At 42.9% G+C, this 22581-nt stretch overlaps 1 protein-coding gene across 1 annotated transcript in view; it reads left to right on the top strand.

Moving 5' to 3' along the window:
• The window catches only part of LOC137537875 (mucin-2-like), a 213930-nt gene that overhangs the window by 157546 nt on the left and 33803 nt on the right, over positions 1–22581 (top strand). The window contains exons 39-41 of the mRNA XM_068259821.1: positions 6647–6851; positions 15697–15872; positions 20360–20429. Coding sequence (XP_068115922.1) covers positions 6647–6851; positions 15697–15872; positions 20360–20429 — 451 coding nt within the window. The remainder of the gene's footprint in view (positions 1–6646; positions 6852–15696; positions 15873–20359; positions 20430–22581) is intronic.

The following is a 22581-nucleotide window of genomic DNA, read 5'->3' as shown; positions in this document are numbered from 1 at the left end:
GTGAAGCCGCTGTATACTTCAAATACAGGAAGTGCTCATTCAGGAAATTAACACTTCCTGTATTTGAGATACACAGCGCCACCACTGGGCTCCCTCTGTCATCACAGCTGCCGATTCACCCACAGCTGAACAGGGCTGACAGTGAGTGCCGGAGATCGGAGGGAGCCGCGAGTGAGGGGAATAGAAAACCCCTGCACATGTGCCCCTTGGAGGCCGGCGCCCTGAGCGACTGCTCCGGTCGCACAGGTCAAGGGCCGCCCGTGTTTGCATCACATACAATCAATTAAAAGTATCCTTCACTGTCACTATTAAAACATGCATTTTGCAGTAACTCATTGCATGCCGTGAGTTGGGATGCCGCATGCTCTTAGACTGCATTGAACTGGCTGCACTGTTAATGTCACATAAGTTTAATTTTGCAATGTGGCTGTTATGTCGCACCACAATTCCTCACTGTGTACGTAGCTTTAAAGGAACACCATCAATACCCAAGTATTCTAAAATGACAGTGTACAAATAATGTCTAAGTAGCTGTGTAAACATTGTCCACTTTTCATGTTAAATATCAGAGGCAAAAGCTTTAATTCATTGTGCGTAGGAATTAGTTCTATTGGAACAAATCATTTGCAGAAGGGGTGTCAGCTTCAATGCACAGCCAGTGTTGTTTTCTGCATATCAGACTACAGAATATTTTTCTCTGAAAGCAAAAAAATGTATGACAAGCTGTGGTGTTAAAGACTATTATAAATGTTTATAACACATTACATTTCCTCTGCTCTCTGTAGACAGTTAAGAGACACAGAACAGGGAGCTGCAGCTACTGAGAGCTTTCTCTCACACACAGAATTTCACGCAGGGTTAACAGATGTAGTGTGTGGGAGTTCCCCCTCTCCTTATGTTTCCTTGGTCACTCAGAATTGAGCAGACTGCAGAGTGAAAGGCATTTGATACAGTAAACAAAAGAGATAAGCAAGTGAATTGCATACATCATTATTTACCAGCACTTCAGGAAATCGCTCAATGCCAGGTTAAAAAAAAAATGATAATCGATAGTGTTCCTTTAAACTTCAAGGGCTTAATTCACTAAGACAAATAGGATGCCTTATCAAAGTTAACACTCTTTATCAAAGTTAACCACTTGAGGACCTAGGGCTTTCTACCCCTTAAGGACCAGCCACTTTTTTTCCATTCAGACCACTGCAGCTTTCACGGTTTATTGCTCGCTCATACAACCTACCACCTAAATGAATTTTGGCTCCTTTTCTTGTCACTAATAAAGCTTTCTTTTGGTGCTATTTGATTGCTCCTGCGATTTTTACTTTTTATTATATTCAGCAAAAAAGACATGAATTTTGGCAAAAAAATGATTTTTTTAACTTTCTGTGCTGACATTTTTCAAATAAAGTAAAATTTCTGTATACATGCAGCGCGAAAAATGTGGACAAACATGTTTTTGATTAAAAAAAAAACATTCAGTGTATATTTATTGGTTTGGGTAAAAGTTATAGCGTTTACAAACTATGGTGCAAAAAGTGAATTTTCTCATTTTCAAGCATCTATGACTTTTCTGACCCCCTGTCATGTTTCATGAGGGGCTAGAATTCCAGGATAGTATAAATACCCCCCAAATTACCCTATTTTGGAAAGAAGACATCCCAAAGTATTCACTGAGAGGCATAGTGAGTTCATAGAAGATATTATTTTTTGTCACAAGTAAGCGGAAAATGACACTTGTGAGAGAAAAAAAAAAAAGTTTCCATTTCTTCTAACTTGCGACAAAAAAAAATGAAATCTGCCACGGACTCACCATGCCCCTCTCTGAATACCTTGAAGGGTCTACTTTCCAAAATGGGGTCATTTGTGGGGTGTGTTTACTGTCCTGACATTTTGGGGGGTGCTAAATTGTAAGCACCCCTGTAAAGCCTAAAGGTGCTCATTGGACTTTGGACCCCTTAGCGCAGTTAGGCTGCAAAAAAGTGCCACACATGTGGTGTTGCCGTACTCAAGAGAAGTAGTATAATGTGTTTTGGGGTGTATTTTTACACATACCCATGCTGGGTGGGAGAAATATCTCTGTAAATGACAATTTGTTAATTTTTTTTACACACAATTGTCCATTTACTGAGATCTTTCTCCCACTCAGCATGGGTATGTGTAAAAATACACCACAAAACACATTATACTACTTCTCCTGAGTACGGCGATACCACATGTGTGGCACTTTTTTGCACCCTAACTGCGCTAAAGGGCCCAAAGTCCAATGAGTACCTTTAGGATTTCACAGGTCATTTTGAGAAATTTCGTTTCAAGACTACTCCTCACGGTTTAGGGCCCCTAAAATGCCAGGGCAGTATAGGAACCCCACAAATGACCCCATTTTAGAAAGAAGACACCCCAAGGTATTCCGTTAGGAGTATGGTGAGTTCATAGAAGATTTTATTTTTTGTCAAAAGTTAGCGGAAAATGACACTTTGTGAAAAAACACAATTAAAATCAATTTCCGCTAACTTGTGACAAAAAATAAAATCTTCTATGAACTCGCCATACTACTAACTAAATACCTTGGGGTGTCTTCTTTCTAAAATGGGGTCATTTGTGGGGTTCCTATACTGCCCTGGCATTTTAGGGGCCCTAAACCGTGAGGAGTAGTCTTGAAACGAAATTTCTCAAAATGACCTGTGAAATCCTAAAGGTACTCATTGGACTTTGGGCCCTTTAGCGCAGTTAGGGTGCAAAAAAGTGCCACACGTGGTATCGCCATACTTGGGAGAAGTAGTACAATGTGTTTTGGGGTGTATTTTTACACATACCCATGCTGGGGGGGAGAAATACCTCTGTAAATGGACAATTGTGTGTAAAAAAATCAAAAGATTGTCACTTACAGAAGTATTTCTCCCACCCAGCATGGGTATGTGTAAAAATACACCCCAAAACACATTATACTACTTCTCCCGAGTACGGCGATACCACATGTGTGGCACTTTTTTGCACCCTAACTGCACTAAGGGGCCCAAAGTCCAATGAGTACCTTTAGGATTTCACAGGTCATTTTTGTTTCAAGACTACTCCTCACGGTTTAGGGCCCCTAAAATGCCAGGGCAGTATAGGAACCCCACTAATGACCCCATTTTAGAAAGAAGACACCCCAAGGTATTCCGTTAGGAGTATGGTGAGTTCATAGAAGTTTTTATTTTCTTGTCACAAGTTAGCGGAAATTGATTTTAATTGTTTTTTTTCACAAAGTGTCATTTTCCGCTAACTTGTGACAAAAAATAAAATCTTCTATGAACTCACCATACTCCGTACGGAATACCTTTGGGTGTCTTCTTTCTGGAATGGGGTCATTTGTGGGGTTCCTATACTGCCCTGGCATTTTAGGGGCCCTAAACCGTGAGGAGTAGTCTTGAAACCAAATGTCGCAAAATGACCTGCGAAATCCTAAAGGTACTCATTGGACTTTGGGCCCCTTAGCGTACTTAGGGTGTAAAAAAAAGTGCCACACATGTGGTACCGCCGTACTCAGGAGAAGTAGTATAATGCGTTTTGGGGTGTATTTTTACACATACCCATGCTAAGTGGGAGAAATATCTCTGTAAATGACAATTGTTTGATTTTTTTACACACAATTGTCCATTTACATAGAAATGTCTCCCACCCAGCATGGGTATGTGTAAAAATACACCCCAAAACACATTATACTACTTTTCCTGAGTACGGCGGTACCACATGTGTGACACTTTTTTGCAGCCTAGGTGCGCTAAGGGGCCCAACGTCCTATTCACAGGTCATTTTGAGGCATTTGTTTTCTAGACTACTCCTCGCGGTTTAGGGCCCCTAAAATGCAAGGGCAGTATAGGAACCCCACAAGTGACCCCATTTTAGAAAGAAGACACCCCAAGGTATTCCGTTAGGTGTATGGCGAGTTCATAGAAGATTTTATTTTTTGTCACAAGTTAGTGAAAAATGACACTTTGTGAAAAAAAACCAATAAAAATCAATTTCCGCTAACTTTTGACAAAAAATAAAATCTTCTATGAACTCGTCATACACCTAACAGAATACCTTGGGGTGTCTTTTTTTCTAAAATGGGGTCACTTGTGGGGTTCCTATACCGCCCTGGTATTTTACAGGCCCAAAACCGTGAGTAGTCTGGAAACCAAATGTCTCAAAATGACTGTTCAGGGGTATAAGCATCTGCAAATTTTGATGACAGGTGGTCTATGAGGGGGCGAATTTTGTGGAACCGGTCATAAGCAGGGTGGCCTTTTAGATGACAGGTTGTATTGGGCCTGATCTGATGGATAGGAGTGCTAGGGGGGTGACAGGAGGTGATTGATGGGTGTCTCAGGGGGTGGTTAGAGGGGAAAATAGATGCAATCAATGCACTGGGGAGGTGATCGGAAGGGGGTCTGAGGGGGATCTGAGGGTTTGGCCGAGTGATCAGGAGCCCACACGGGGCAAATTGGGGCCTGATCTGATGGGTAGGTGTGCTAGGGGGTGACAGGAGGTGATTGATGGGTGTCTCAAGGTGTGATTAGAGGGGGGAATAGATGCAAGCAATGCACTGGCGAGGTGATCAGGGCTGGGGTCTGAGGGCATTCTGAGGGTGTGGGCGGGTGATTGAGTGCCCTAGGGGCAGATAGGGGTCTAAACTGATAGGTAGCAGTGACAGGGGGTGATTGATGGGTAATTAGTGGGTGTTTAGGGTAGAGAACAGATGTAAACACTGCACTTGGGAGGTGATCGGACGTCGGATCTGCGGGCGATCTATTGGTGTGGGTGGGTGATCAGATTGCCCGCAAGGGGCAGGTTAGGGGCTGATTGATGGGTGGCAGTGACAGCGGGTGATTGATGGGCGGCAGTGACAGGGGGTGATTGATGGGTGGCAGTGACAGGGGGTGATTGATGGGTGATTGATAGGTGATTGACAGGTAATAAGTGGGTTATTACAGGGGAGAACAGATGTAAATATTGCACTGGCGAATTGATAAGGGGGGGTCTGAGGGCAATCTGAGCGTGTAGGCGGGCGATTGGGTGCCCGCAAGGGGCAGATTAGGGTCTGATCTGATGGGTAACAGTGACAGGTGGTGATAGGGGGTGATTGATGGGTGATTGATGGGTAATTAGTGGGTGTTTAGAGGAGAGAATAGATGGAAACACTGCGCTTGGGTGGTGATCTGATGTCGGATCTGCGGGCGATCTATTGGTGTGGGTGGGTGATCAGTTTGCCCGCAAGGGGCAGGTTAGGGGCTGATTGTTGGGTGGCAGTGACAGGGGGTGATTGATGGGTGATAGGTGATTGGCAGGTGATTGACAGGTGATCAGTGGGTTATTACAGGGAAGGCCAGATGTAATTAATGCACTGGCGAATTTATAAGGGGGGGGGGTCTGAGGGCAATCTGAGCGTGTGGGCGGGTGATTGGGTGCCCGCAAGGGGCAGATTAGGGTCTGATCTGATAGGTAACAGTGACGGTTGGTGATAGGGGGTGATTGATGGGTGATTGATGGGTAATTAGTGGGTGTTTAGAGGAGAGAATAGATGTAAACAATGGATTTGGGAGGTGATCTGATGTCGGATCTGCGGGTGATCTATTGGTGTGGGGGGGTGATCAGATTGCCCGCAAGGGGCAGGTTAGGGGCTGATTGATGGGTGGCAGTGACAGGGGGTGATTGACGGGTGATTGACGGGTGATTGACAGGTGATTGACAGGTGATCAGGGGGGATAGATGCATACAGTACATGGGGGGGGGGGTCTGGGGAGAATCTGAGGGGTGGGGGGGTGATCAGGAGGGAGCGGGGGGCAGGGGGGGATAAAAAAAAATAGCGTTGACAGATAGTGACAGGGAGTGATTGATGGGTGATTAGGGGGGTGATTGGGTGCAAACAGGGGTCTGGGGGGTGGGCAGGGGGGGGTCTGATGGGTGCTGTGGGTGATCTGGGGCAGGGGGGGGGAAATCAGTGTGCTTGGTGCAGACTAGGGTGGCTGCAGCCTGCCCTGGTGGTCCCTCGGACATTGGGACCACCAGGGCAGGAGGCAGCCTGTATAATACACTTTGTAAACATTACAAAGTGTATTATACACTTTGTATGCGGCGATCGTCGGGTTAACATCCCGCCGGCGGTCCCGTATGGCCGGCGGGATGTTGCGGCGGATGAGCGGCGCCAGGCGGAGGCGGAGGATCGCGTCACGGATGACGCGATCGCTCCGCCCATGCCCATACAAGGACCGCCGCCAATTGTCAATACGGCGGTCCTTGCGGCGTCCACTTCCCGGCCACCAATTGTATATACGGCGGTCGGGAAGTGGTTAACACTCCTTATCCGAGTAGCATAGCCAGCACTATGAACCCGCAGGGGCTTAGGGCAGGATGAGTGGAGCTCTCGTCATTGCCAATTAGCAGGCATAAGTTCTTAGCGTTTGCTATGCTACTCTGATAAGGCGTTATCGTTAACGTTGATAAGGCATGCTTTTTGTCTTAGTGAATCAAGCCCCATATGAGAGGAGATTGGTAGTGATTTTTTAGATGCCAGAAAGTAGTAGCAACCTAATGAAAAATAGTAAAAGAATTCTCCAATCCAGTACATGCATGCTTTATCCCTGCACCTTTATTTGTGGACTAATTGGATAATGTTATTTGTATACAGGTACTTGCACTAACAATCAAGCAGATGACTGCAGGACACGCAGTGGGGACATTGTGTCAAGCTGTGTACATATGGCTCATACATGGGTGGTGCCAGATTTGAATAAACCCACATGTGGACCACTTACAACCAGATCAGTACCCAAAGAACCCTCTACTACTCGTCACTGCCTGCCATCACCAATGTGTAACCTCATTATTGGAAAGTAAGCATTCAGAATCAGGGAATTCTCTTTGCAGAAGCATCAGAGGAGTTAGCTGATAATTCATGATTCTTGGTTTGAACTTGATTATGGAAATTGTGAGTGAATGGCTAAATGTGTGAGGTAGCCTTCCTGGTGGTAAAGGACAAGGCTGACTCGTAGTTATAATAAACTTTCTACAAATGGTATGGACGAGTTAGCTTCGTCAATGCTGAAAACTGGCCTGGAAAGCGTTATAATGGTGTATGTGCACCACCTACTGGCAGTAGGCAGATATTACAGCATTACAGAAAATTCAGTTCTGGAATCTAATACTATACTGTGTATTGTACAGAGAATGACAATTATTGCCACACTGGTCTGAACTCGGCCGTGACAGACTATAACTACCACCATGGCTAAGAGTTGTGCAGCAGACGAGAGTGTGTGCAGTGGCCCAATGATGATCCCTAAAGATCTGGCATGTCGGACCTTTAGCTATGCCTAAGCATGACCAAACGGCATTGTTCTTGGCACCTCCCCACCCGCAGAAGCCGCTCCATCAGATGCGCTTGTCGTCCCTTCACCCTCCCCGTGCATTGCAACAGAGGCGTCATCAGCCAAAGGCGACAGTGCACTAACAACACTGTACAGAAGTGTCATCAGCCTTGGCACATGATGTGTCTTTTGCTATGCAGGGTGGAGCAGAGTAACGATGAGCGTGTGTAATGGAGAAGTTTCTGGTGGTGGCAGTCGTTATGGTGCACCACTCAGCATTCAGAGCAGTGTGTGTATGGACCTTTAGGGCTGGTTCAGGCGGATGTCTCAATCACCTGCCCAGTGTCTCGTCCAAATATTTTCTGTGTGCAGAAAAGCATTTGCTGACTTTCAATGGCGATTCCCAGCGATCGTCATTTTTCATCCCACTGGCAGACACAGGAGTGTGGCGCTAATAGACCCCAGAACGACCAGACTGTGCTGCTTCCAGACAGTGGAAAAAATAAGAATGCTGCTTTTGCATAAACAGCGGTAAATGACGTGCAAGTGTGCGTGTGAACTGGCCCTTAGTTGTTGTACCACACAAGGCAGATGTTTTAGGTAAACACTGGACAGTATTTATTTCTGCATTTGTAGATTTATTTCTTCATCCATATTTGAGGAGGATTTTTTTTTTATTTGTGATTAAAAATGTATTTTAGAAATTTTAATTTAACTTTTTGACATGATTTTGAATTTGAAACTTTTATTATACTAAAAATGGATACTAGCTACTTGATGCATGCCGCGCAGTACATTCACGGCCCTGCAAAGTTCACAGGATGCACCAGGGCCGTGAATGCAAGTCTGCAGCGGCGTGCAGTTGACGCTCGCTCCCGTTTGCCCACGCGTGCGCACTGCCGTTACCGCCGCTTAGCGGGGAGCTTAATGAATGGGACCGCAATTCCCATTCATAAATCTAAGTCCCCGATTCAATGAATACCGGCATCTACGAGCCACCGGAATTCATCGTATCTTCCTGTTGTTACACTGGCAAGCATTACTTCAGATTCACGTGCTTACGTACGTGAATCAGAAATGACCAAGGATATCTTGTGGCCAAATAGTAAATTACACCAAAAATTCATTTTTATTTAACCACTTAAGCCCAATTGGATGAACATTCTCGTCCAATTGTGGTGAGCGCACTCCCATGAGGTCTCCCGTGCGTACTCCCACTGCCGGCCGTTAGCTCAACGATCAGTGAAAAGGATTATAGATCCCTTTCATTGATCAAAGCCCCACCGCAGAAAAGCTGACAACGTCTCATCAGACGCTGTGGTTTTTCTGCGTTCAAAAAGTTCCTGTCTTCATTCTTCTTCCTGGGAGCAAGATCGATCACTTCCAGGACTTTTTGACTGTGGCCATCTTGTGGCCAAATAGTAAAACTACACCCACATCCACTTTTATTAAATCTATACATTTTAGCATTTAAAATTAGCTTTGTAAAATAAGGTAGCGCCTGCACAACCTAAACATACTCTATATCTATGCAATTGATGCGACATAAGAGTCCCAATCTCATTTTCCTATGGCTGTGTGATAACAGTCTATCGTCTGTGGTCTCTTCAATACAAATGTCCACCACCACACCATAAGGAAACAGACTCACCAGATATTAAGACCTATGCTAGGCCTAGTTGCGCATCGGGACACTTAGGGCCATCCCGACCCTCACCTCCTCCCGATCATCCACTAGATCAAGGGTCACTTGCTCTTATAGTTGCCACCATACATCACAGATTATTCCTCGAATGGAAAAAACTCCACATAGTGTAAAACCGTATGTATTTGTTATAATATAAAAAAAAATTGCACTCACAGTAAGTTTACTTGAATATAGGGCATAGAGTTTTAGGACGGGCTCTCCCCCGTTAGGCTGGGCTCTGGCTGCCGTGTGTGTGTCCCTTGTCTGGCTGCGGGTGGTGTCCATCCGCGCTGCGGTCACCCCTCCAGTTCAGGACGCCGTTCCGTGTCCCCATGCCTGCTGTCTTTGCTCTGTCTCTCACTTCCGTGCCTAATCTCCACCCGACATGTTTCGTCACCTATAAGTTGTTTCGGCAACTATAAAAGCAAGTGACCCTTGATCTAGTGGATGATCCAGAGGAGGTGAGGGACGGCCCTAAGTGTCCCGATGCACAACTAGACCTAGCATAGGTCTTAATATCTGGTGAGTCTGTTTCCTTATGGTGTGGTGGTGGACATTTGTATTGAAGAGACCACAGACGATAGACTGTTATCACACAGCCATAGGAAAATGAGATTGGGACTCTTATGTCGCATTGATTGCATAGATATAGAGTGTGTTTAGGTTGTGCAGGCGCTACCTTCTTTTACAAAGACTATATTTTACCTAGAAGGAGCAGCTCCAACTTATATTGTTGTGTATTGCTTTTTATTATTTTTTATTGTTTATAATGGTTATTGTGTACACATCAGGACTATTGGTGTAGCGCCAATCTCTATTTTTTGTAAATAGTGATGGACGCAAATTGAAAAAAATGCACCTTTATTTTCAAATAAAATATCGGCGCCATACATTGTGATAGGGACATAATTTAAATGGTGTAATAAGCGGGACAAATGGGCAAATAAAATACATGGGTTTTAATTATGGTAGCATGTATTAATTTCAAACTATAATGGCCAAAAGCTGAGAAATGATTTTTTTCCATTTCTTTCTTAATATTCCTGTTAAAATGGATTTAGAATAAATTCATTCTCAGCAAAATGTATCACCCAAAGAAAGCCTAATTGGTGATGGAAAAACAAGCTATAGACCAATTCATTGTGATGAGTAGTGATAAAGTTATTGGCAAATGAATGGGAGATGAAAGTTGCTCAGATGCAAAAAATAAACAACCCTTCGGGCTTAAGTGGTTAATAAAAATCCCCACACTGACTTTTATAGCTAACTATTTCCCTCCCACACCCTCCCATAGGTACCCAAACTTTTTTTTTTATCTAGGGGGAAAAAATGTACTTAAAAAAAATATTAGTAGTTACCTTAGGGACTGAACTTTTTTAAAATGTATGTCAAGGTGGTATATTACTATTCATTTTTAATTTATGGGCTTGTAATTAGTGATGAACGCAAAACTGAAAAAGGCACCTTTATTTCCAAATTAAATATTGGCGCCATACATTGTACTAGGGACATTTTTTAAACATTGCGATAACCGGGACGAATGGGCAAATAAAATGTGTGGCTTTTATCCACAGTAGAACGTTTTATTTTAACACTATAATGGCCAAAAACTGAGAAATAATGCACTTTTTCAATTTTTTTCTTATTATTCATCTTAAAATGCATTTAGGATAAAATAATTCTTAGCATACGGTACCTCCCAAAGAAAGCAAGAAAAACAAGATATAGATCATCACGCTGCGATTAGTAGTAATTAAGTTATTGGGGAAAGAAAGGGAGGAGTGCTGACAGGTGAAAATTGCTCTGGTCCACAAGGAGAAAAAACCCTCAGGCATCAAGTTGCTAAACCCTTGTTGGATGGATTTCAGTATCTTGCAAGCAAAAATTTCACGAAAATTAATTGAACCACTTTTTGCAAAGAAATCCTGCAGAAATTGAACCCTAGGGAGGCTAATATCTGTAAAATGTTATTCTCCTTTAGTGCAAAGGCAACTAAGGAGATCGGTGCACACATTGCTCACATTGACTTCAATTCATCAAGGATTACCGCATCCGGTAATGCTGAAAACAGATGACTTTACGGAGCACTTAGTAAAATGTCAATTCAGCAAAGCAGTTATCACATGAAAAGCTGAAATTACCGAGCAGTGAGATAAATTACCAACTTGTTCAGTGATTACCTCAACACATGTCAGTAAAATGTCAGCAAATGTCAATTCATCAAGGTTACAGCATTCGGTAACATGTGTGGTGATTATCTCCAGCATTCCCCTGTTGATAACAAGCTTTGAATGCCTTCAGTGTGGATGTCCCCATGATTGACAGGAGCAGGCAGCTAATAGAAACAGCCCCTGTCCCCTGCAAGTGCCGCCGATAGGTTGCTGATAGGTTGTGCAGGCTTCTTGGGTGGAACAAGCTTTTAGACACCCCCCCCCCCCCAGGCAGAGAGCAGAGAGAAAAGAACAAAAGATGTTTTCCAGGCACCCTCCGGTAGTGTAACCCCTTGAGTGCCTGTTTGAATATGCAGAGATGCTAGTGGGAGCTGCTGGGGAAATGAACTAAGCAGGGCGTGTGTAATGTTTCTCGGCTGTTCATCTAAGCTGTGGCAAGTAAACAGAATGTTAGAAAAGTGCAATATAAATGTTCTGTGTTTGTTTGTTTGACTAATGGGACAGATTCAGCAAGAGCAGAGGCAGTATAACAACCTGTATAACATGAACATCTATAAGAATGTCGGGGATGCCTCTTTTCTAATGCCCTCACTGCATGGACCTCTTCGGTAAATTACCGAACATCTACCACATGTGTGAAAATATTGATGAATTAGCACACACAAGTCTAAATTACCGAATGCTGTATTTTAAGGACTTGGTTATTGTTAACAGCCCTTGATGAATTGAAGTCATAGTGTGGAAGTCTACAATCTTTGGGCCTTATTTCTACTATTTAATTTACAAGTTAAAGTTATTGTATAAAAATCGAATAATCTATGCAAATATGGGCCAACAGCAAGCACTGTCTACAATTAAAAAAGATGAACACAAAAATTGGGTTCTGAGCTAAAATATAAGTAAAAGCTTGCTTTCAGATATACCTCTGATCTCCTGTCAAAAGGAGTTTCATATATGAAGTAGAGATGGCACGAACTGTTCACCGGCAGACAGTTCCTGGTGAATTTCCACTGTTTGCGTCTGCGGTGAACATTTGGCGTCTTTGACCCGCCCCTATACATCATCGAGCTAAACTTTGACCCCTTAGCAAACAGTCAGCAGACACATGGCAGCCAATCAGCTAGCACCCCTTCCTGGGCATATTGGATTAATTCTCTGCTGGCTGCTGTTAGTGAGAGCAGGGGCAGACTTGCTGCAGATAGGTAGGGAAAGCATTAGCTAGGCCTGTGTTCTTGTTCCTCACTGAATACTTGCTGAAAGCACGGCAAATAGCCCTTTTGAGAGCTAGTACATTGGTGTCCTGTGGTTTTTTGTGTGTGTGTGACACTCCACAGCCTACTGACACCCATAGCTGTGCACACTACTGCTATTTGTAGCCACATTAAGTTGCAGGCACAGTACCACTCCAGTGCATTATTTGTAGGAATGTAAAGTGATTTCTGCCCTTTAGCGATTAAAACACAACTGCGCCAACTCCATAATTTTTGGTGGGACTTTTGGCAGGGATTCCTCTCCGGCATGCCACAGTCCAGATGTTAGACCCCTTGAAACAACTTTTCCATTCCTTTTGAGGCCAGAAAAAGTCTTTGTAGGTGTTAAAATTCGCCTGCCAATTGAAGTCTATGGCGGTTTGCCGAGTTCGCCTGTTTGCCAACGTTTGCGGAAGTTCGCTATTCGCGAACCCAAAATTTGATGTTCGGGCCATCTCTAATATGCAGTGCTTATACAAATCCTAGGCATAACCCCAGTGCAAAAGGTTACTATTAGGTAAAGGACAGAGTCAATCACATCTTCACCTGCTTGCCTGAGATAAACTACAGCAATACAGCTTCTTTAGTTGCTGATTGTAACTCAGACTGCCATAGCCAAGAAATTTACCAACATACCCTGTTTGATAGGTCTCTTCCTCTGGTTTTTTGCTTATCCAATAGAAGTTGGATCTTCTTGGGTTCTGATGATTTTTACCAGTACACCACATGCCAATGCCTCTTAAAGGACACCTGAAGTGAAATGGATATGGAGGCTTACCTATATATTTCCTTTCAAACAATACAGGTTGCTTGGCTCTCCTGTTGATCTTGTGCCCCTAACATTTTAGCAATAGCCCCCGAAATAGCATGCAGATATGATGTTTGACACTACTGATGCATGAAAGATCTGCAGATACCAAGCAACTGGTATTGTTTAAAAGTCAATTAATATAACAGACTCCATATCACTCTCACTTTTGGTGTCCTTTAACACCTTCACTACTAAGGGTTTTTTTCCCTTAGGGACCAGAGCAATTTTCACATTTCAGCACTCCTCCTATTCATTCACAAATAACTTTATCACTATTTATCACAACAAAACAATCTATATCTTGTTTTTTTGCCACTAATTGGGGTTACTTTGAGTGGTACATTTTGCTAAGAATAATTTTATTCTAAATGCATTTTAACAAGAATATTTAGAAAAAAAAAAGAAAAAAGTCATTATTTCTCAGTTTTTTCAGCCATTACAATTTTAAAATAAAAAGTACTTCTGTGGATAAAACCACACACTCTGTTTGCCCATTTGTCCTGTTTATTACAATGTTTAAATTATATCCCTATCACAATGTATGGCAACAATATTTTATTTGGAAATAAAGGTATAATTTTTCCTTGTTGTGCCTGCCACTAATTACAAGCTTTTATTTGCAAAAATGACAGCAATATACCCTCATAGCATACATATTAAAAAGTTGAGTCTCTAAGGTAACTATTTATGTAGTGTTTTTTAAATGTCACTTTAAATAAAAATTATACAAGTGTTTTATTTTGGTGTCTATGGGAGGGGAGGTAAGGGGTTAATTTATGGGGTATTTCATGTATGGTGGATGTATTTTTACTATTTGGTCACTAAATGTCTCCCTGCGTTATCTTCCTGTGCATACTGTTATTACGCTATCAGGAAGTAATGTGTGTGTTTTGGTTTTTTTTACTTTCAGTTTGTCAATGACCACAGCATCTCATTGATGCTGGTGATCATTGATCACAGGAACTTATATGGGTGAATGGGAACTGAAGTCCTGCAGGGCATAGATATACTGTTGCAAATGGAATAACTGGGTAAATGGCCCGTGTGTCCTTTTCTATCCTTTACTTTGATATTTTTTGTCACCCCAAAAATAAACAGAGGCAATCTCAGTCTACAGCTTGTAAAACTTACAAAATCTAAACATAACACACATTTTACAAAATGACTGGGCATATTCTTCCATGTGAACCAGCTTACTACACAATTATTATAACTTGGAAATACTTAACCAGTTTCCATGGGACATTTATCAATGCCTTCACATTGTTTGAAGGGGTAATTGTGCTTAATTCACAAAGCCGTACTAACTGTTAGCACGCTGGTGAAAAGCCCATTATCACGCCTAAACTAAGTTTAGTTGTGATGAAATAAACTTGCGCGCAAAGTTTTGTGCGTAAAGTTTTACGTGCGTAAAGTTTTACGTGCGCAAAGTTTGCGCGCGCAATGCCATTAAACCCTATGCCACGTTTCGCGCACTCCGGACTTTACGCTTCTCCCTCAAAGTCTTTAGGTGTGCTAACTAGGTTAGCACCGCTTTGTAAATCAAGCCCATTGAGTACTTACATTGCAGATCAGTTGTCAATAATGCAGTACCCAGTTTGTAATGGATTTGTGGGGAACTTGTGAATTTGTGATTCTTTAGTACTCCAACTGGAGAATCTGCAAATAGCTAATAATGTAAACAGAAACAGAAATGTTTGCACAGCTGACTCTATATTCAAATAAATAGTTCAACTAGCAAAAGACAAAACTTTCCCATGTCAGAGACCTGAGTTGTGTTATGTAGACAGTTGGGTCTTAACTCTTAAGATGTTAATGATTGGCTGCAGTTGCTACTTACCACTAAAGTCCAGCCTTCATGGAAAATACAATACTTACACACCAGCACGCTATATGCCAAAACAAAAAAAACGTCAAAAATCCTGGTTCGCCTCCTCTGTATGTTAAAAATTTTAAAAAAGAGAGGAAAAGTGTTCACAGTACAGGATAAAAGTCCTTTCATTGCTGTACAACAAATATCACTGTCCCCAGTGAAATACCCCAGCAGCAGCAAAGGTGGGGGACAACCTGGGAACAGTCCCAAGGTGTGAATAGACCTAAGTGGAGGTCTCACCACACGGTGAGTCGATCACAGTGAGGTGTGGTGGAGGCTTACTCTATCTATGAAGCTGCAAGAAGTGTTGTGGAAAAGTGACATCAATTGCTGCATCTGTTACTATTGCATTTATGGGACTTTGCTGCTGCTGGGGTATTTCACTGAGGACAGTGATATTTGTTGTACAGCATTGAAAGGACTTTTATCCTGTACTGTGAGCACTTTTTCTCCCTTTTGTTCAATTTCTTCATGGAAAATATGTTTCATTCACATCACTTTGCACTAATTTGTAATTGTTGTTTCTTGTGTGAATAAAAATGTTGTATTCTCTTTTTTGTTTTGTTTTTTTTCTAAAAGAACATTCCAAGAATGCCACAGTAAAATTCCACCAATGGATTACCACCAGGCCTGTGTTTTTGACAGCTGCCATGTCAATGATTCCAGTATGGCTTGCACTAGCTTGCAGCATTATGCCCTACTCTGCGGAGAGCAAGGAGTATGCATTAACTGGAGAAGCCAAGTTCCTGAGTGTGGTAGGCTCTACACAAATGCTTTGTCTAATTCCCTATGCTTTAGCTCAACTATTCACTATGATCAAAAGCTTTTTAATTATTAATCCAAACCTGGTCACTGGTAATTGCGCAGGCACCTAACATTTTGGTTTAACCTGGACAATGGCAGCTGAGCATGTCCTAAAAATTGGCTTAACCCAGTGCTGGGCCGAAATTACGCATTAGCGTAATTACGCATCGTAATTCACTACAAATGCACCGTAAGCGTTACGTGTAAGGTTACGGTATTACGCGTAATTAATTACGCGTAGACCGTAGGGTTACGTTTTACGCGTAACAAATTACGCGTAAGACAGTAAACTCCCATTGAAATTACACAGTCTGCCGTAATCGCGTAATATTACGCTCCCGTATAATATAAAAAAGCCGCCGACTTTAAGGGTTAATAGCAAAGCCCCCTTAAGTGCTAAGAGCCTCAAATTTGAAAAATATATTAAGGAGATCAGAAGGAATAAGAGGAAACATTTTTTTTCAAAAAGACCTTATAGTTTTTGAGAAAATCGATGTTAAAGTTTCAAAGGAAAAATATATACATTTAAAAACCCGCCGACTTTAACGGTTAATAGCAAAGCCTGCTTAAAATTTAGGAACACCAAATTCACAGGGTATATTAAGGGGATCAGTGGGAATAAGAGGAAATACAATTTTTTCAAAAAGACCTTATAGTTTTTGAGAAAATCGATTTTTAAGTTTCAAGGGCGAAAATGTCTTTTAAATGCGGAAAATGTCAGTTTTTTTTGCACAGGTAACAATAGTGTTTTATTTTCATAGATTCCCCCAAGTGGGAAGAGTTTTACTTACTTCGTTCTGAGTGTGGGAAATATAAAAAAAAAACGACGTGGGGTCCCCCCTCCCAGACCTCTTTAACCCCTTGTCCCCCATGCAGACTGGGATAGCCAGAATGCGGAGCACCGGCCGCGTGGGGCTCCGCACCCTGACTATACCAGCCCGCATGGTCCATGGATTGGGGGGTCTCGGAAGGGGAGGGGCAGCCAAGCTTTCCCCTCCCCCTCCGAGCCCTTGTCCAATCCAAAGACAAGGGGCTCTTCTCCACCTCCGATGGGCGGTGGAGGTGGAGGCCGCGATTTCCTGGGGAGGGGTTCATGGTGGCATCTGGGAGTCCCCTTTAAAAAGGGGTCCCCCAGATGCCCACCCCCCTCCCAGGAGAAATGAGTATAGAGGTACTTGTAGTACCCCTTACCCATTTCCTTTAAGAGTTAAAAGTAAATAAACACACAAACACATAGAAAAAGTATTTTAATTGAACAAAAAACATAACCACGAAAAAAGTCCTTTAATATTCTTAATTAACCATTAATACTTACCTGTCCCTTTAAAAGCCAGTTCCCACGCAATATCCTCGGAAATATACTTATCAGTTACAATGTAACAAAGTTATTACAATGTAACAACTTTGTTACTTTGTAACACCACCGCACCCGACGTCACTCGCCGCTCACCCGCCGGCCGCCGCATACACGCTAGTCCCCGCCGGCTCCCGCCGTCCACTCCGCCCAAACCTGTCACTCATATACATGCTGGCACCCATGGGTGCCAGCATGTATATAGGTGACATGTGGGAGAGGCGGGGAGGGCAGCGGAGCCGGCGGGGACTTAGCGTCCCTTCACCTGACAGAGCTCTGAGCTATATTAGCTCAGAGCTCTCGAAAGCATCTTTGTATTTGGGCTCCAAGGAGCCCCATTGGTCCTTAGCAGACCAATGGGGTTCCTTCAAATCAGAAGGAACCCCATTGGTCTGCTAAGGACCAATGGGGCTCCTTGGAGCCCAAATACAAAGATGCTTAGAGAGCTCTGAGCTATAGCTCAGAGCTCTGTCGGGTCCTGCAGCACAGACGCGGCGGCGGCGGTGAGTGACGTCGGGTGCGGCGTAGTTACAATGTAACAAAGTTGTTACATTGTAATAACTTTGTTACATTGTAACTGATTAGTATATTTCCGAGGATATTGCGTGGGAACTGGCTTTTAAAGGGACAGGTAAGTATTAATGGTTAATTAAGAATATTAAAGGACTTTTTTCGTGGTTATGTTTTTTGTTCAATTAAAATACTTTTTCTATGTGTTTGTGTGTTTATTTACTTTTAACTCTTAAAGGAAATGGGTAAGGGGTACTACAAGTACCTCTATACTCATTTCTCCTGGGAGGGGGGTGGGCATCTGGGGGACCCCTTTTTAAAGGGGACTCCCAGATGCCACCATGAACCCCTCCCCAGGAAATCGCGGCCTCCACCTCCACCGCCCATCGGAGGTGGAGAAGAGCCCCTTGTCCTTGGATTGGACAAGGGCTCGGAGGGGGAGGGGAAAGCTTGGCTGCCCCTCCCCTTCCGAGACCCCCCAATCCATGGACCATGCGGGCTGGTATAGTCAGGGTGCGGAGCCCCACGCGGCCGGTGCTCCGCATTCTGGCTATCCCAGTCTGCATGGGGGACAAGGGGTTAAAGAGGTCTGGGAGGGGGGACCCCACGTCGTTTTTTTTTTATATTTCCCACACTCAGAACGAAGTAAGTAAAACTCTTCCCACTTGGGGGAATCTATGAAAATAAAACACTATTGTTACCTGTGCAAAAAAAACTGACATTTTCCGCATTTAAAAGACATTTTCGCCCTTGAAACTTAAAAATCGATTTTCTCAAAAACTATAAGGTCTTTTTGAAAAAAAATTTTTCCCTCTTATTCCCACTGATCCCCTAATATACCCTGTGAATTTGGTGTTCCTAAATTTTAAGCAGGCTTTGCTATTAACCGTTAAAGTCGGCGGGTTTTTAAATGTATATATTTTTCCTTTGAAACTTTAACATCGATTTTCTCAAAAACTATAAGGTCTTTTTGAAAAAAAATTTTTCCTCTTATTCCTTCTGATCTCCTTAATATATTCTCCAAATTTGAGGCTCTTAGCACTTAAGGGGGCTTTGCTATTAACCCTTAAAGTCGGCGGCTACCTAACATTGATCCATGCGTCAACTTTTCCGCTTGGCAGCATGACCTTACGCATTAATTGCTAGTAGAATTTTACGTGTAAGCCTATAACGTAATAACCGGAATTACGGTATACTTACGAGTAATTGCGTAAGTGCTATGCGTAATTATAGACATGTACCGAAATTGAGTGTCTATGCCGTAAGCGTAATTTCGTAATGCGTAATAGCGTAAAATTACGCGTAATGATCCGTAAGCGTAGCTTTCTCCATTACGACCAGCACTGGCTTAACCTTGACAACGGCAAATGAGCATGTGCTAAAACAAACCCTCTGTGAAAACTGCATGTAAAATTAGAGAAATGGGTTACTGGACTACTATTGTAAATGTTTTCTTTTTTTTCTTTTTTAAAGTTCAGTTAGCTCCGCCCTTTCAGCCACCTTATTTGTTCTCTGGTGTGATAGTTGATATTTAGTTCAGTTACCTATGCCTCTTGGAATGCTTCTTGCTTTCACATGCAATTTAACATAAAGGACAATTTAAGTGAGAAGAATATAGAGGCTGCCATATTTATTTCCTCTTAAACAATACCAGTTGCCTGGCAACCCTGCTCATCTATTTGGCTGCAGTAGTGTCTGAATAACATCAGAAACAAGCATGCAGCTAATCTTGTCAGATCTGACAATAATGTCAGAAACACCTGATCTGCTGCATGCTTGTTCAGGGTCTATGGCGAAAAGTATTAGAGGCAGAGGATAGCCAGGCAACTGGTATTTCTTATAAGGAAATAAATATGGCACCCTTCATCTCCCTCTTGCTTCAGTTGTCCTTTAAATATCACATATCTCACTGCTCAGTTTGCTTAGTTAATGACAGATTGTTTTTATGAAGATGTCCACTGCATATTTGCTATATGTAATATGTATGCTATCGCTCTTCTTTTCAGTTTCACAACATCATAATCAACGACTCAGTTATTGAATTAATTGTGGTGATACACAATTAGTACATTTCTAACTTTATTTTTATAGACAAATCTGCAATATTTTTATTTGCAGACTTGAAAAATCCTGTATGCATACATTTTCATGAAAAATGCTTTTTGTTTTGTATCACTTTTTCCCATTTGAACAGTAATTATTGAGGTCATGTGCAGGCACTACTGTTAATCAGTAGGTGGATTTCCAAACAAAGGTGCAAACTGACATTGCATTTATTTTGAATAATGTTTACAATCATCTACAACTGCACTGCATCCAGAAAGATTCAGCATGGGAATATAGCATAGAGATGGTAATGAACATACTGTAAATGTACCAGTAACTAATACAAGCAGATGTCTCACAAAACATAAAGTATCTGTAATAAAGACTAGAGTTACAGAGCCGTATTATATTTGACTATTCTGCGCTACCTTTACCTTACGTGTTTTGTGCTATTCCTACATTATGTTGTTGCTTCTTCTGAACTTGGCACCATATAAGATTTAATATATAAAATATGTTTTCATTTAGCGATCTCATGCCCTTCTCACAGAACCTATAATGCCTGTGGCCCTGCTGAACCACGCACATGCCAGACCACGTAAGTGTTCAACCATGTCTACAACTATCAGTGATGATGGCTTTAAATAAATATCTTCTGCAAATTAAAGGCATCGGGTGCTACAAGGGATTGCGTCTGTGCAATAGTTATGTACTGACCATTCATTTTTTTAATTGCATGTTTTACAAGTTTTTTTTTATTTTGCATTCACATCTACACAATTTAAATTGTGATAACCACAATCAAGACTGTATATAGCTGTTATTAAAAGTCACTATTATTGAGGAATACCCTGATTACCTTAACTGTACAGGTCAAAGGCAGATGTACTCACATAATCAGTAAGTACCCAATCCACTGTGAACACCTGTGCAATATTATCAGTCACTATTATTTTTCATATGGGTCAGTCTGTATGAGACATTAATAAGAATGGGAGGGTATGATCTATGGCGATCGGTGCTGTGAGGCCAGTGTCAAATGGGTAACATTTGTAAGGCAAATATTTGATTTGGCTTCTCCTAAAAATGGTCATTTACCATAAACTGTCATTAACAACGACTTTTGCAAACTCTTCTCCAGTCAACCACTGACTGAAATTAGCCAGCGACTTTAAACAGCAAACTGTGGTGGACAACAGTAACTCCAAATACAAGTTTATCACTAATGATTAGTTGCAACATCTGGAGAGCAGTCGCAGTATTTTAGCAAATAGTCACAGTGCCTAGGTGTGGCAAAGTTTTTAGGGATTATTATTTTTATCCACTAATATAGCCCTGGATTTTTCTGCAGTGCTTTAGAGGGTACTTCATATCCCTACCTGCATCCCAGTCGACCTCCCAATCTTATCTTTTCCATAGTCAAATGCCTATTTTATTTTGAGGAGGGGTGGTGGGGGCAGGCAGTAACTTATTACTGTATTTTTTTGGGATTCGGAAGAGGACGTTGCAGTGTCCAAAGGAAACTCAAACAAACACATAGAACAAAACTCCTTGGAGTTAGTGTTAGTGTCCTGCTTAAAGAGACTCTGAAGCGAGAATAAATCTCGCTTTAGAGCTCATAGTTAGCAGGGGCACATGTGCCCCTGCTAAACCGCCGCTATAGCGCCGCTAAACGGGGGTCCCTTCACCCCCAAACCCCCACTGCGACACTTGGTCGCAGGCTTGGTCGCTCCTGGAGGCAGGGCTAACGGCTGCAGCCCTGCCTCCAGTCGCGTCTATCAGCGGCGCATCGCCGCCTCTCCTCCGCCCCTCTCATTGAAGGAAGACTGAGAGGGGCGGGGGAGAGGCGGAGATACGCGCTGACAGACGCGCGTGGGGCAGGGCTGCGGCGGTTAGCCCTGCCCCAACCAGGAAGCGCTCCCCCGCTGAAACGAGGGGATTTGGGGGATCAGGGACCCCCGTTAAGCCGCGGGATAGCGGCGGTTTAGCAGGGGCACACGTGCCCCTGCTATCTATGAGGTCTGAAGCGAGATTTATTCACGCTTCAGACTCTCTTTAAAGGAATAATGTTGGGGGGTCGGGGGAAAATGAGTTGAACTTTTTCAGGGCTTCTAATGGTCCCCTGCAGATGTCCTGTGCCCGCGCAGCCACTCACCAATGCTCCGGCCCTGCCTCCGGTTCACTTCTGGAATTTCAGACTTTAAAGTCTGAAAACCAGTGCGCCTGCGTTGCCGTGTCCTTGCTCCCGCTGATGCCACCTGAGGCATACTGTGCAGGGCTGTGCCCGCACAGTATGCTCCTGGTGACATCAGCGGGAGCGAGGACACGGCAACGCAGGCGCACTGGTTTTCAGACTTTAAAGTCTGATATTCCAGAAGTGAACCGGAGGCGGGGCCAGAGCATCGGTGAGTTGCACAGGATGTCTGCGGGGGACCATTAGAAGCCCCGTGTAAGTTCAACTCATTTTCCCCCGACCCCCTACAGTATTCCTTTAAGATTTAGCCTTGGGAGTTGGGACCCTACCGCTGCCCAATGAGTGTGCTCGCCTCTTAGCCATCTTGCTGCTCACTAATTGCTTTGCCTCCTGCCAGGGATAAAGAACATTGACATTTCCAAGAAGAGTGCTTTGCTTAAAACAGAAAAATCAACCTTTCTAGAGACACTGCATTACTAATCTTGGAGTGGAGGAAAATTATATTTGCAAGGGAACTGCTGAATCAAGAAAGGGTTTATAAGATTTCAAAGTGTAT

This window comes from Hyperolius riggenbachi, chromosome 11 (assembly GCF_040937935.1).
Source record: "Hyperolius riggenbachi isolate aHypRig1 chromosome 11, aHypRig1.pri, whole genome shotgun sequence".
Lineage (NCBI taxonomy): Eukaryota > Metazoa > Chordata > Amphibia > Anura > Hyperoliidae > Hyperolius > Hyperolius riggenbachi.
This window is presented reverse-complemented; position numbering and strand designations above follow the sequence as displayed.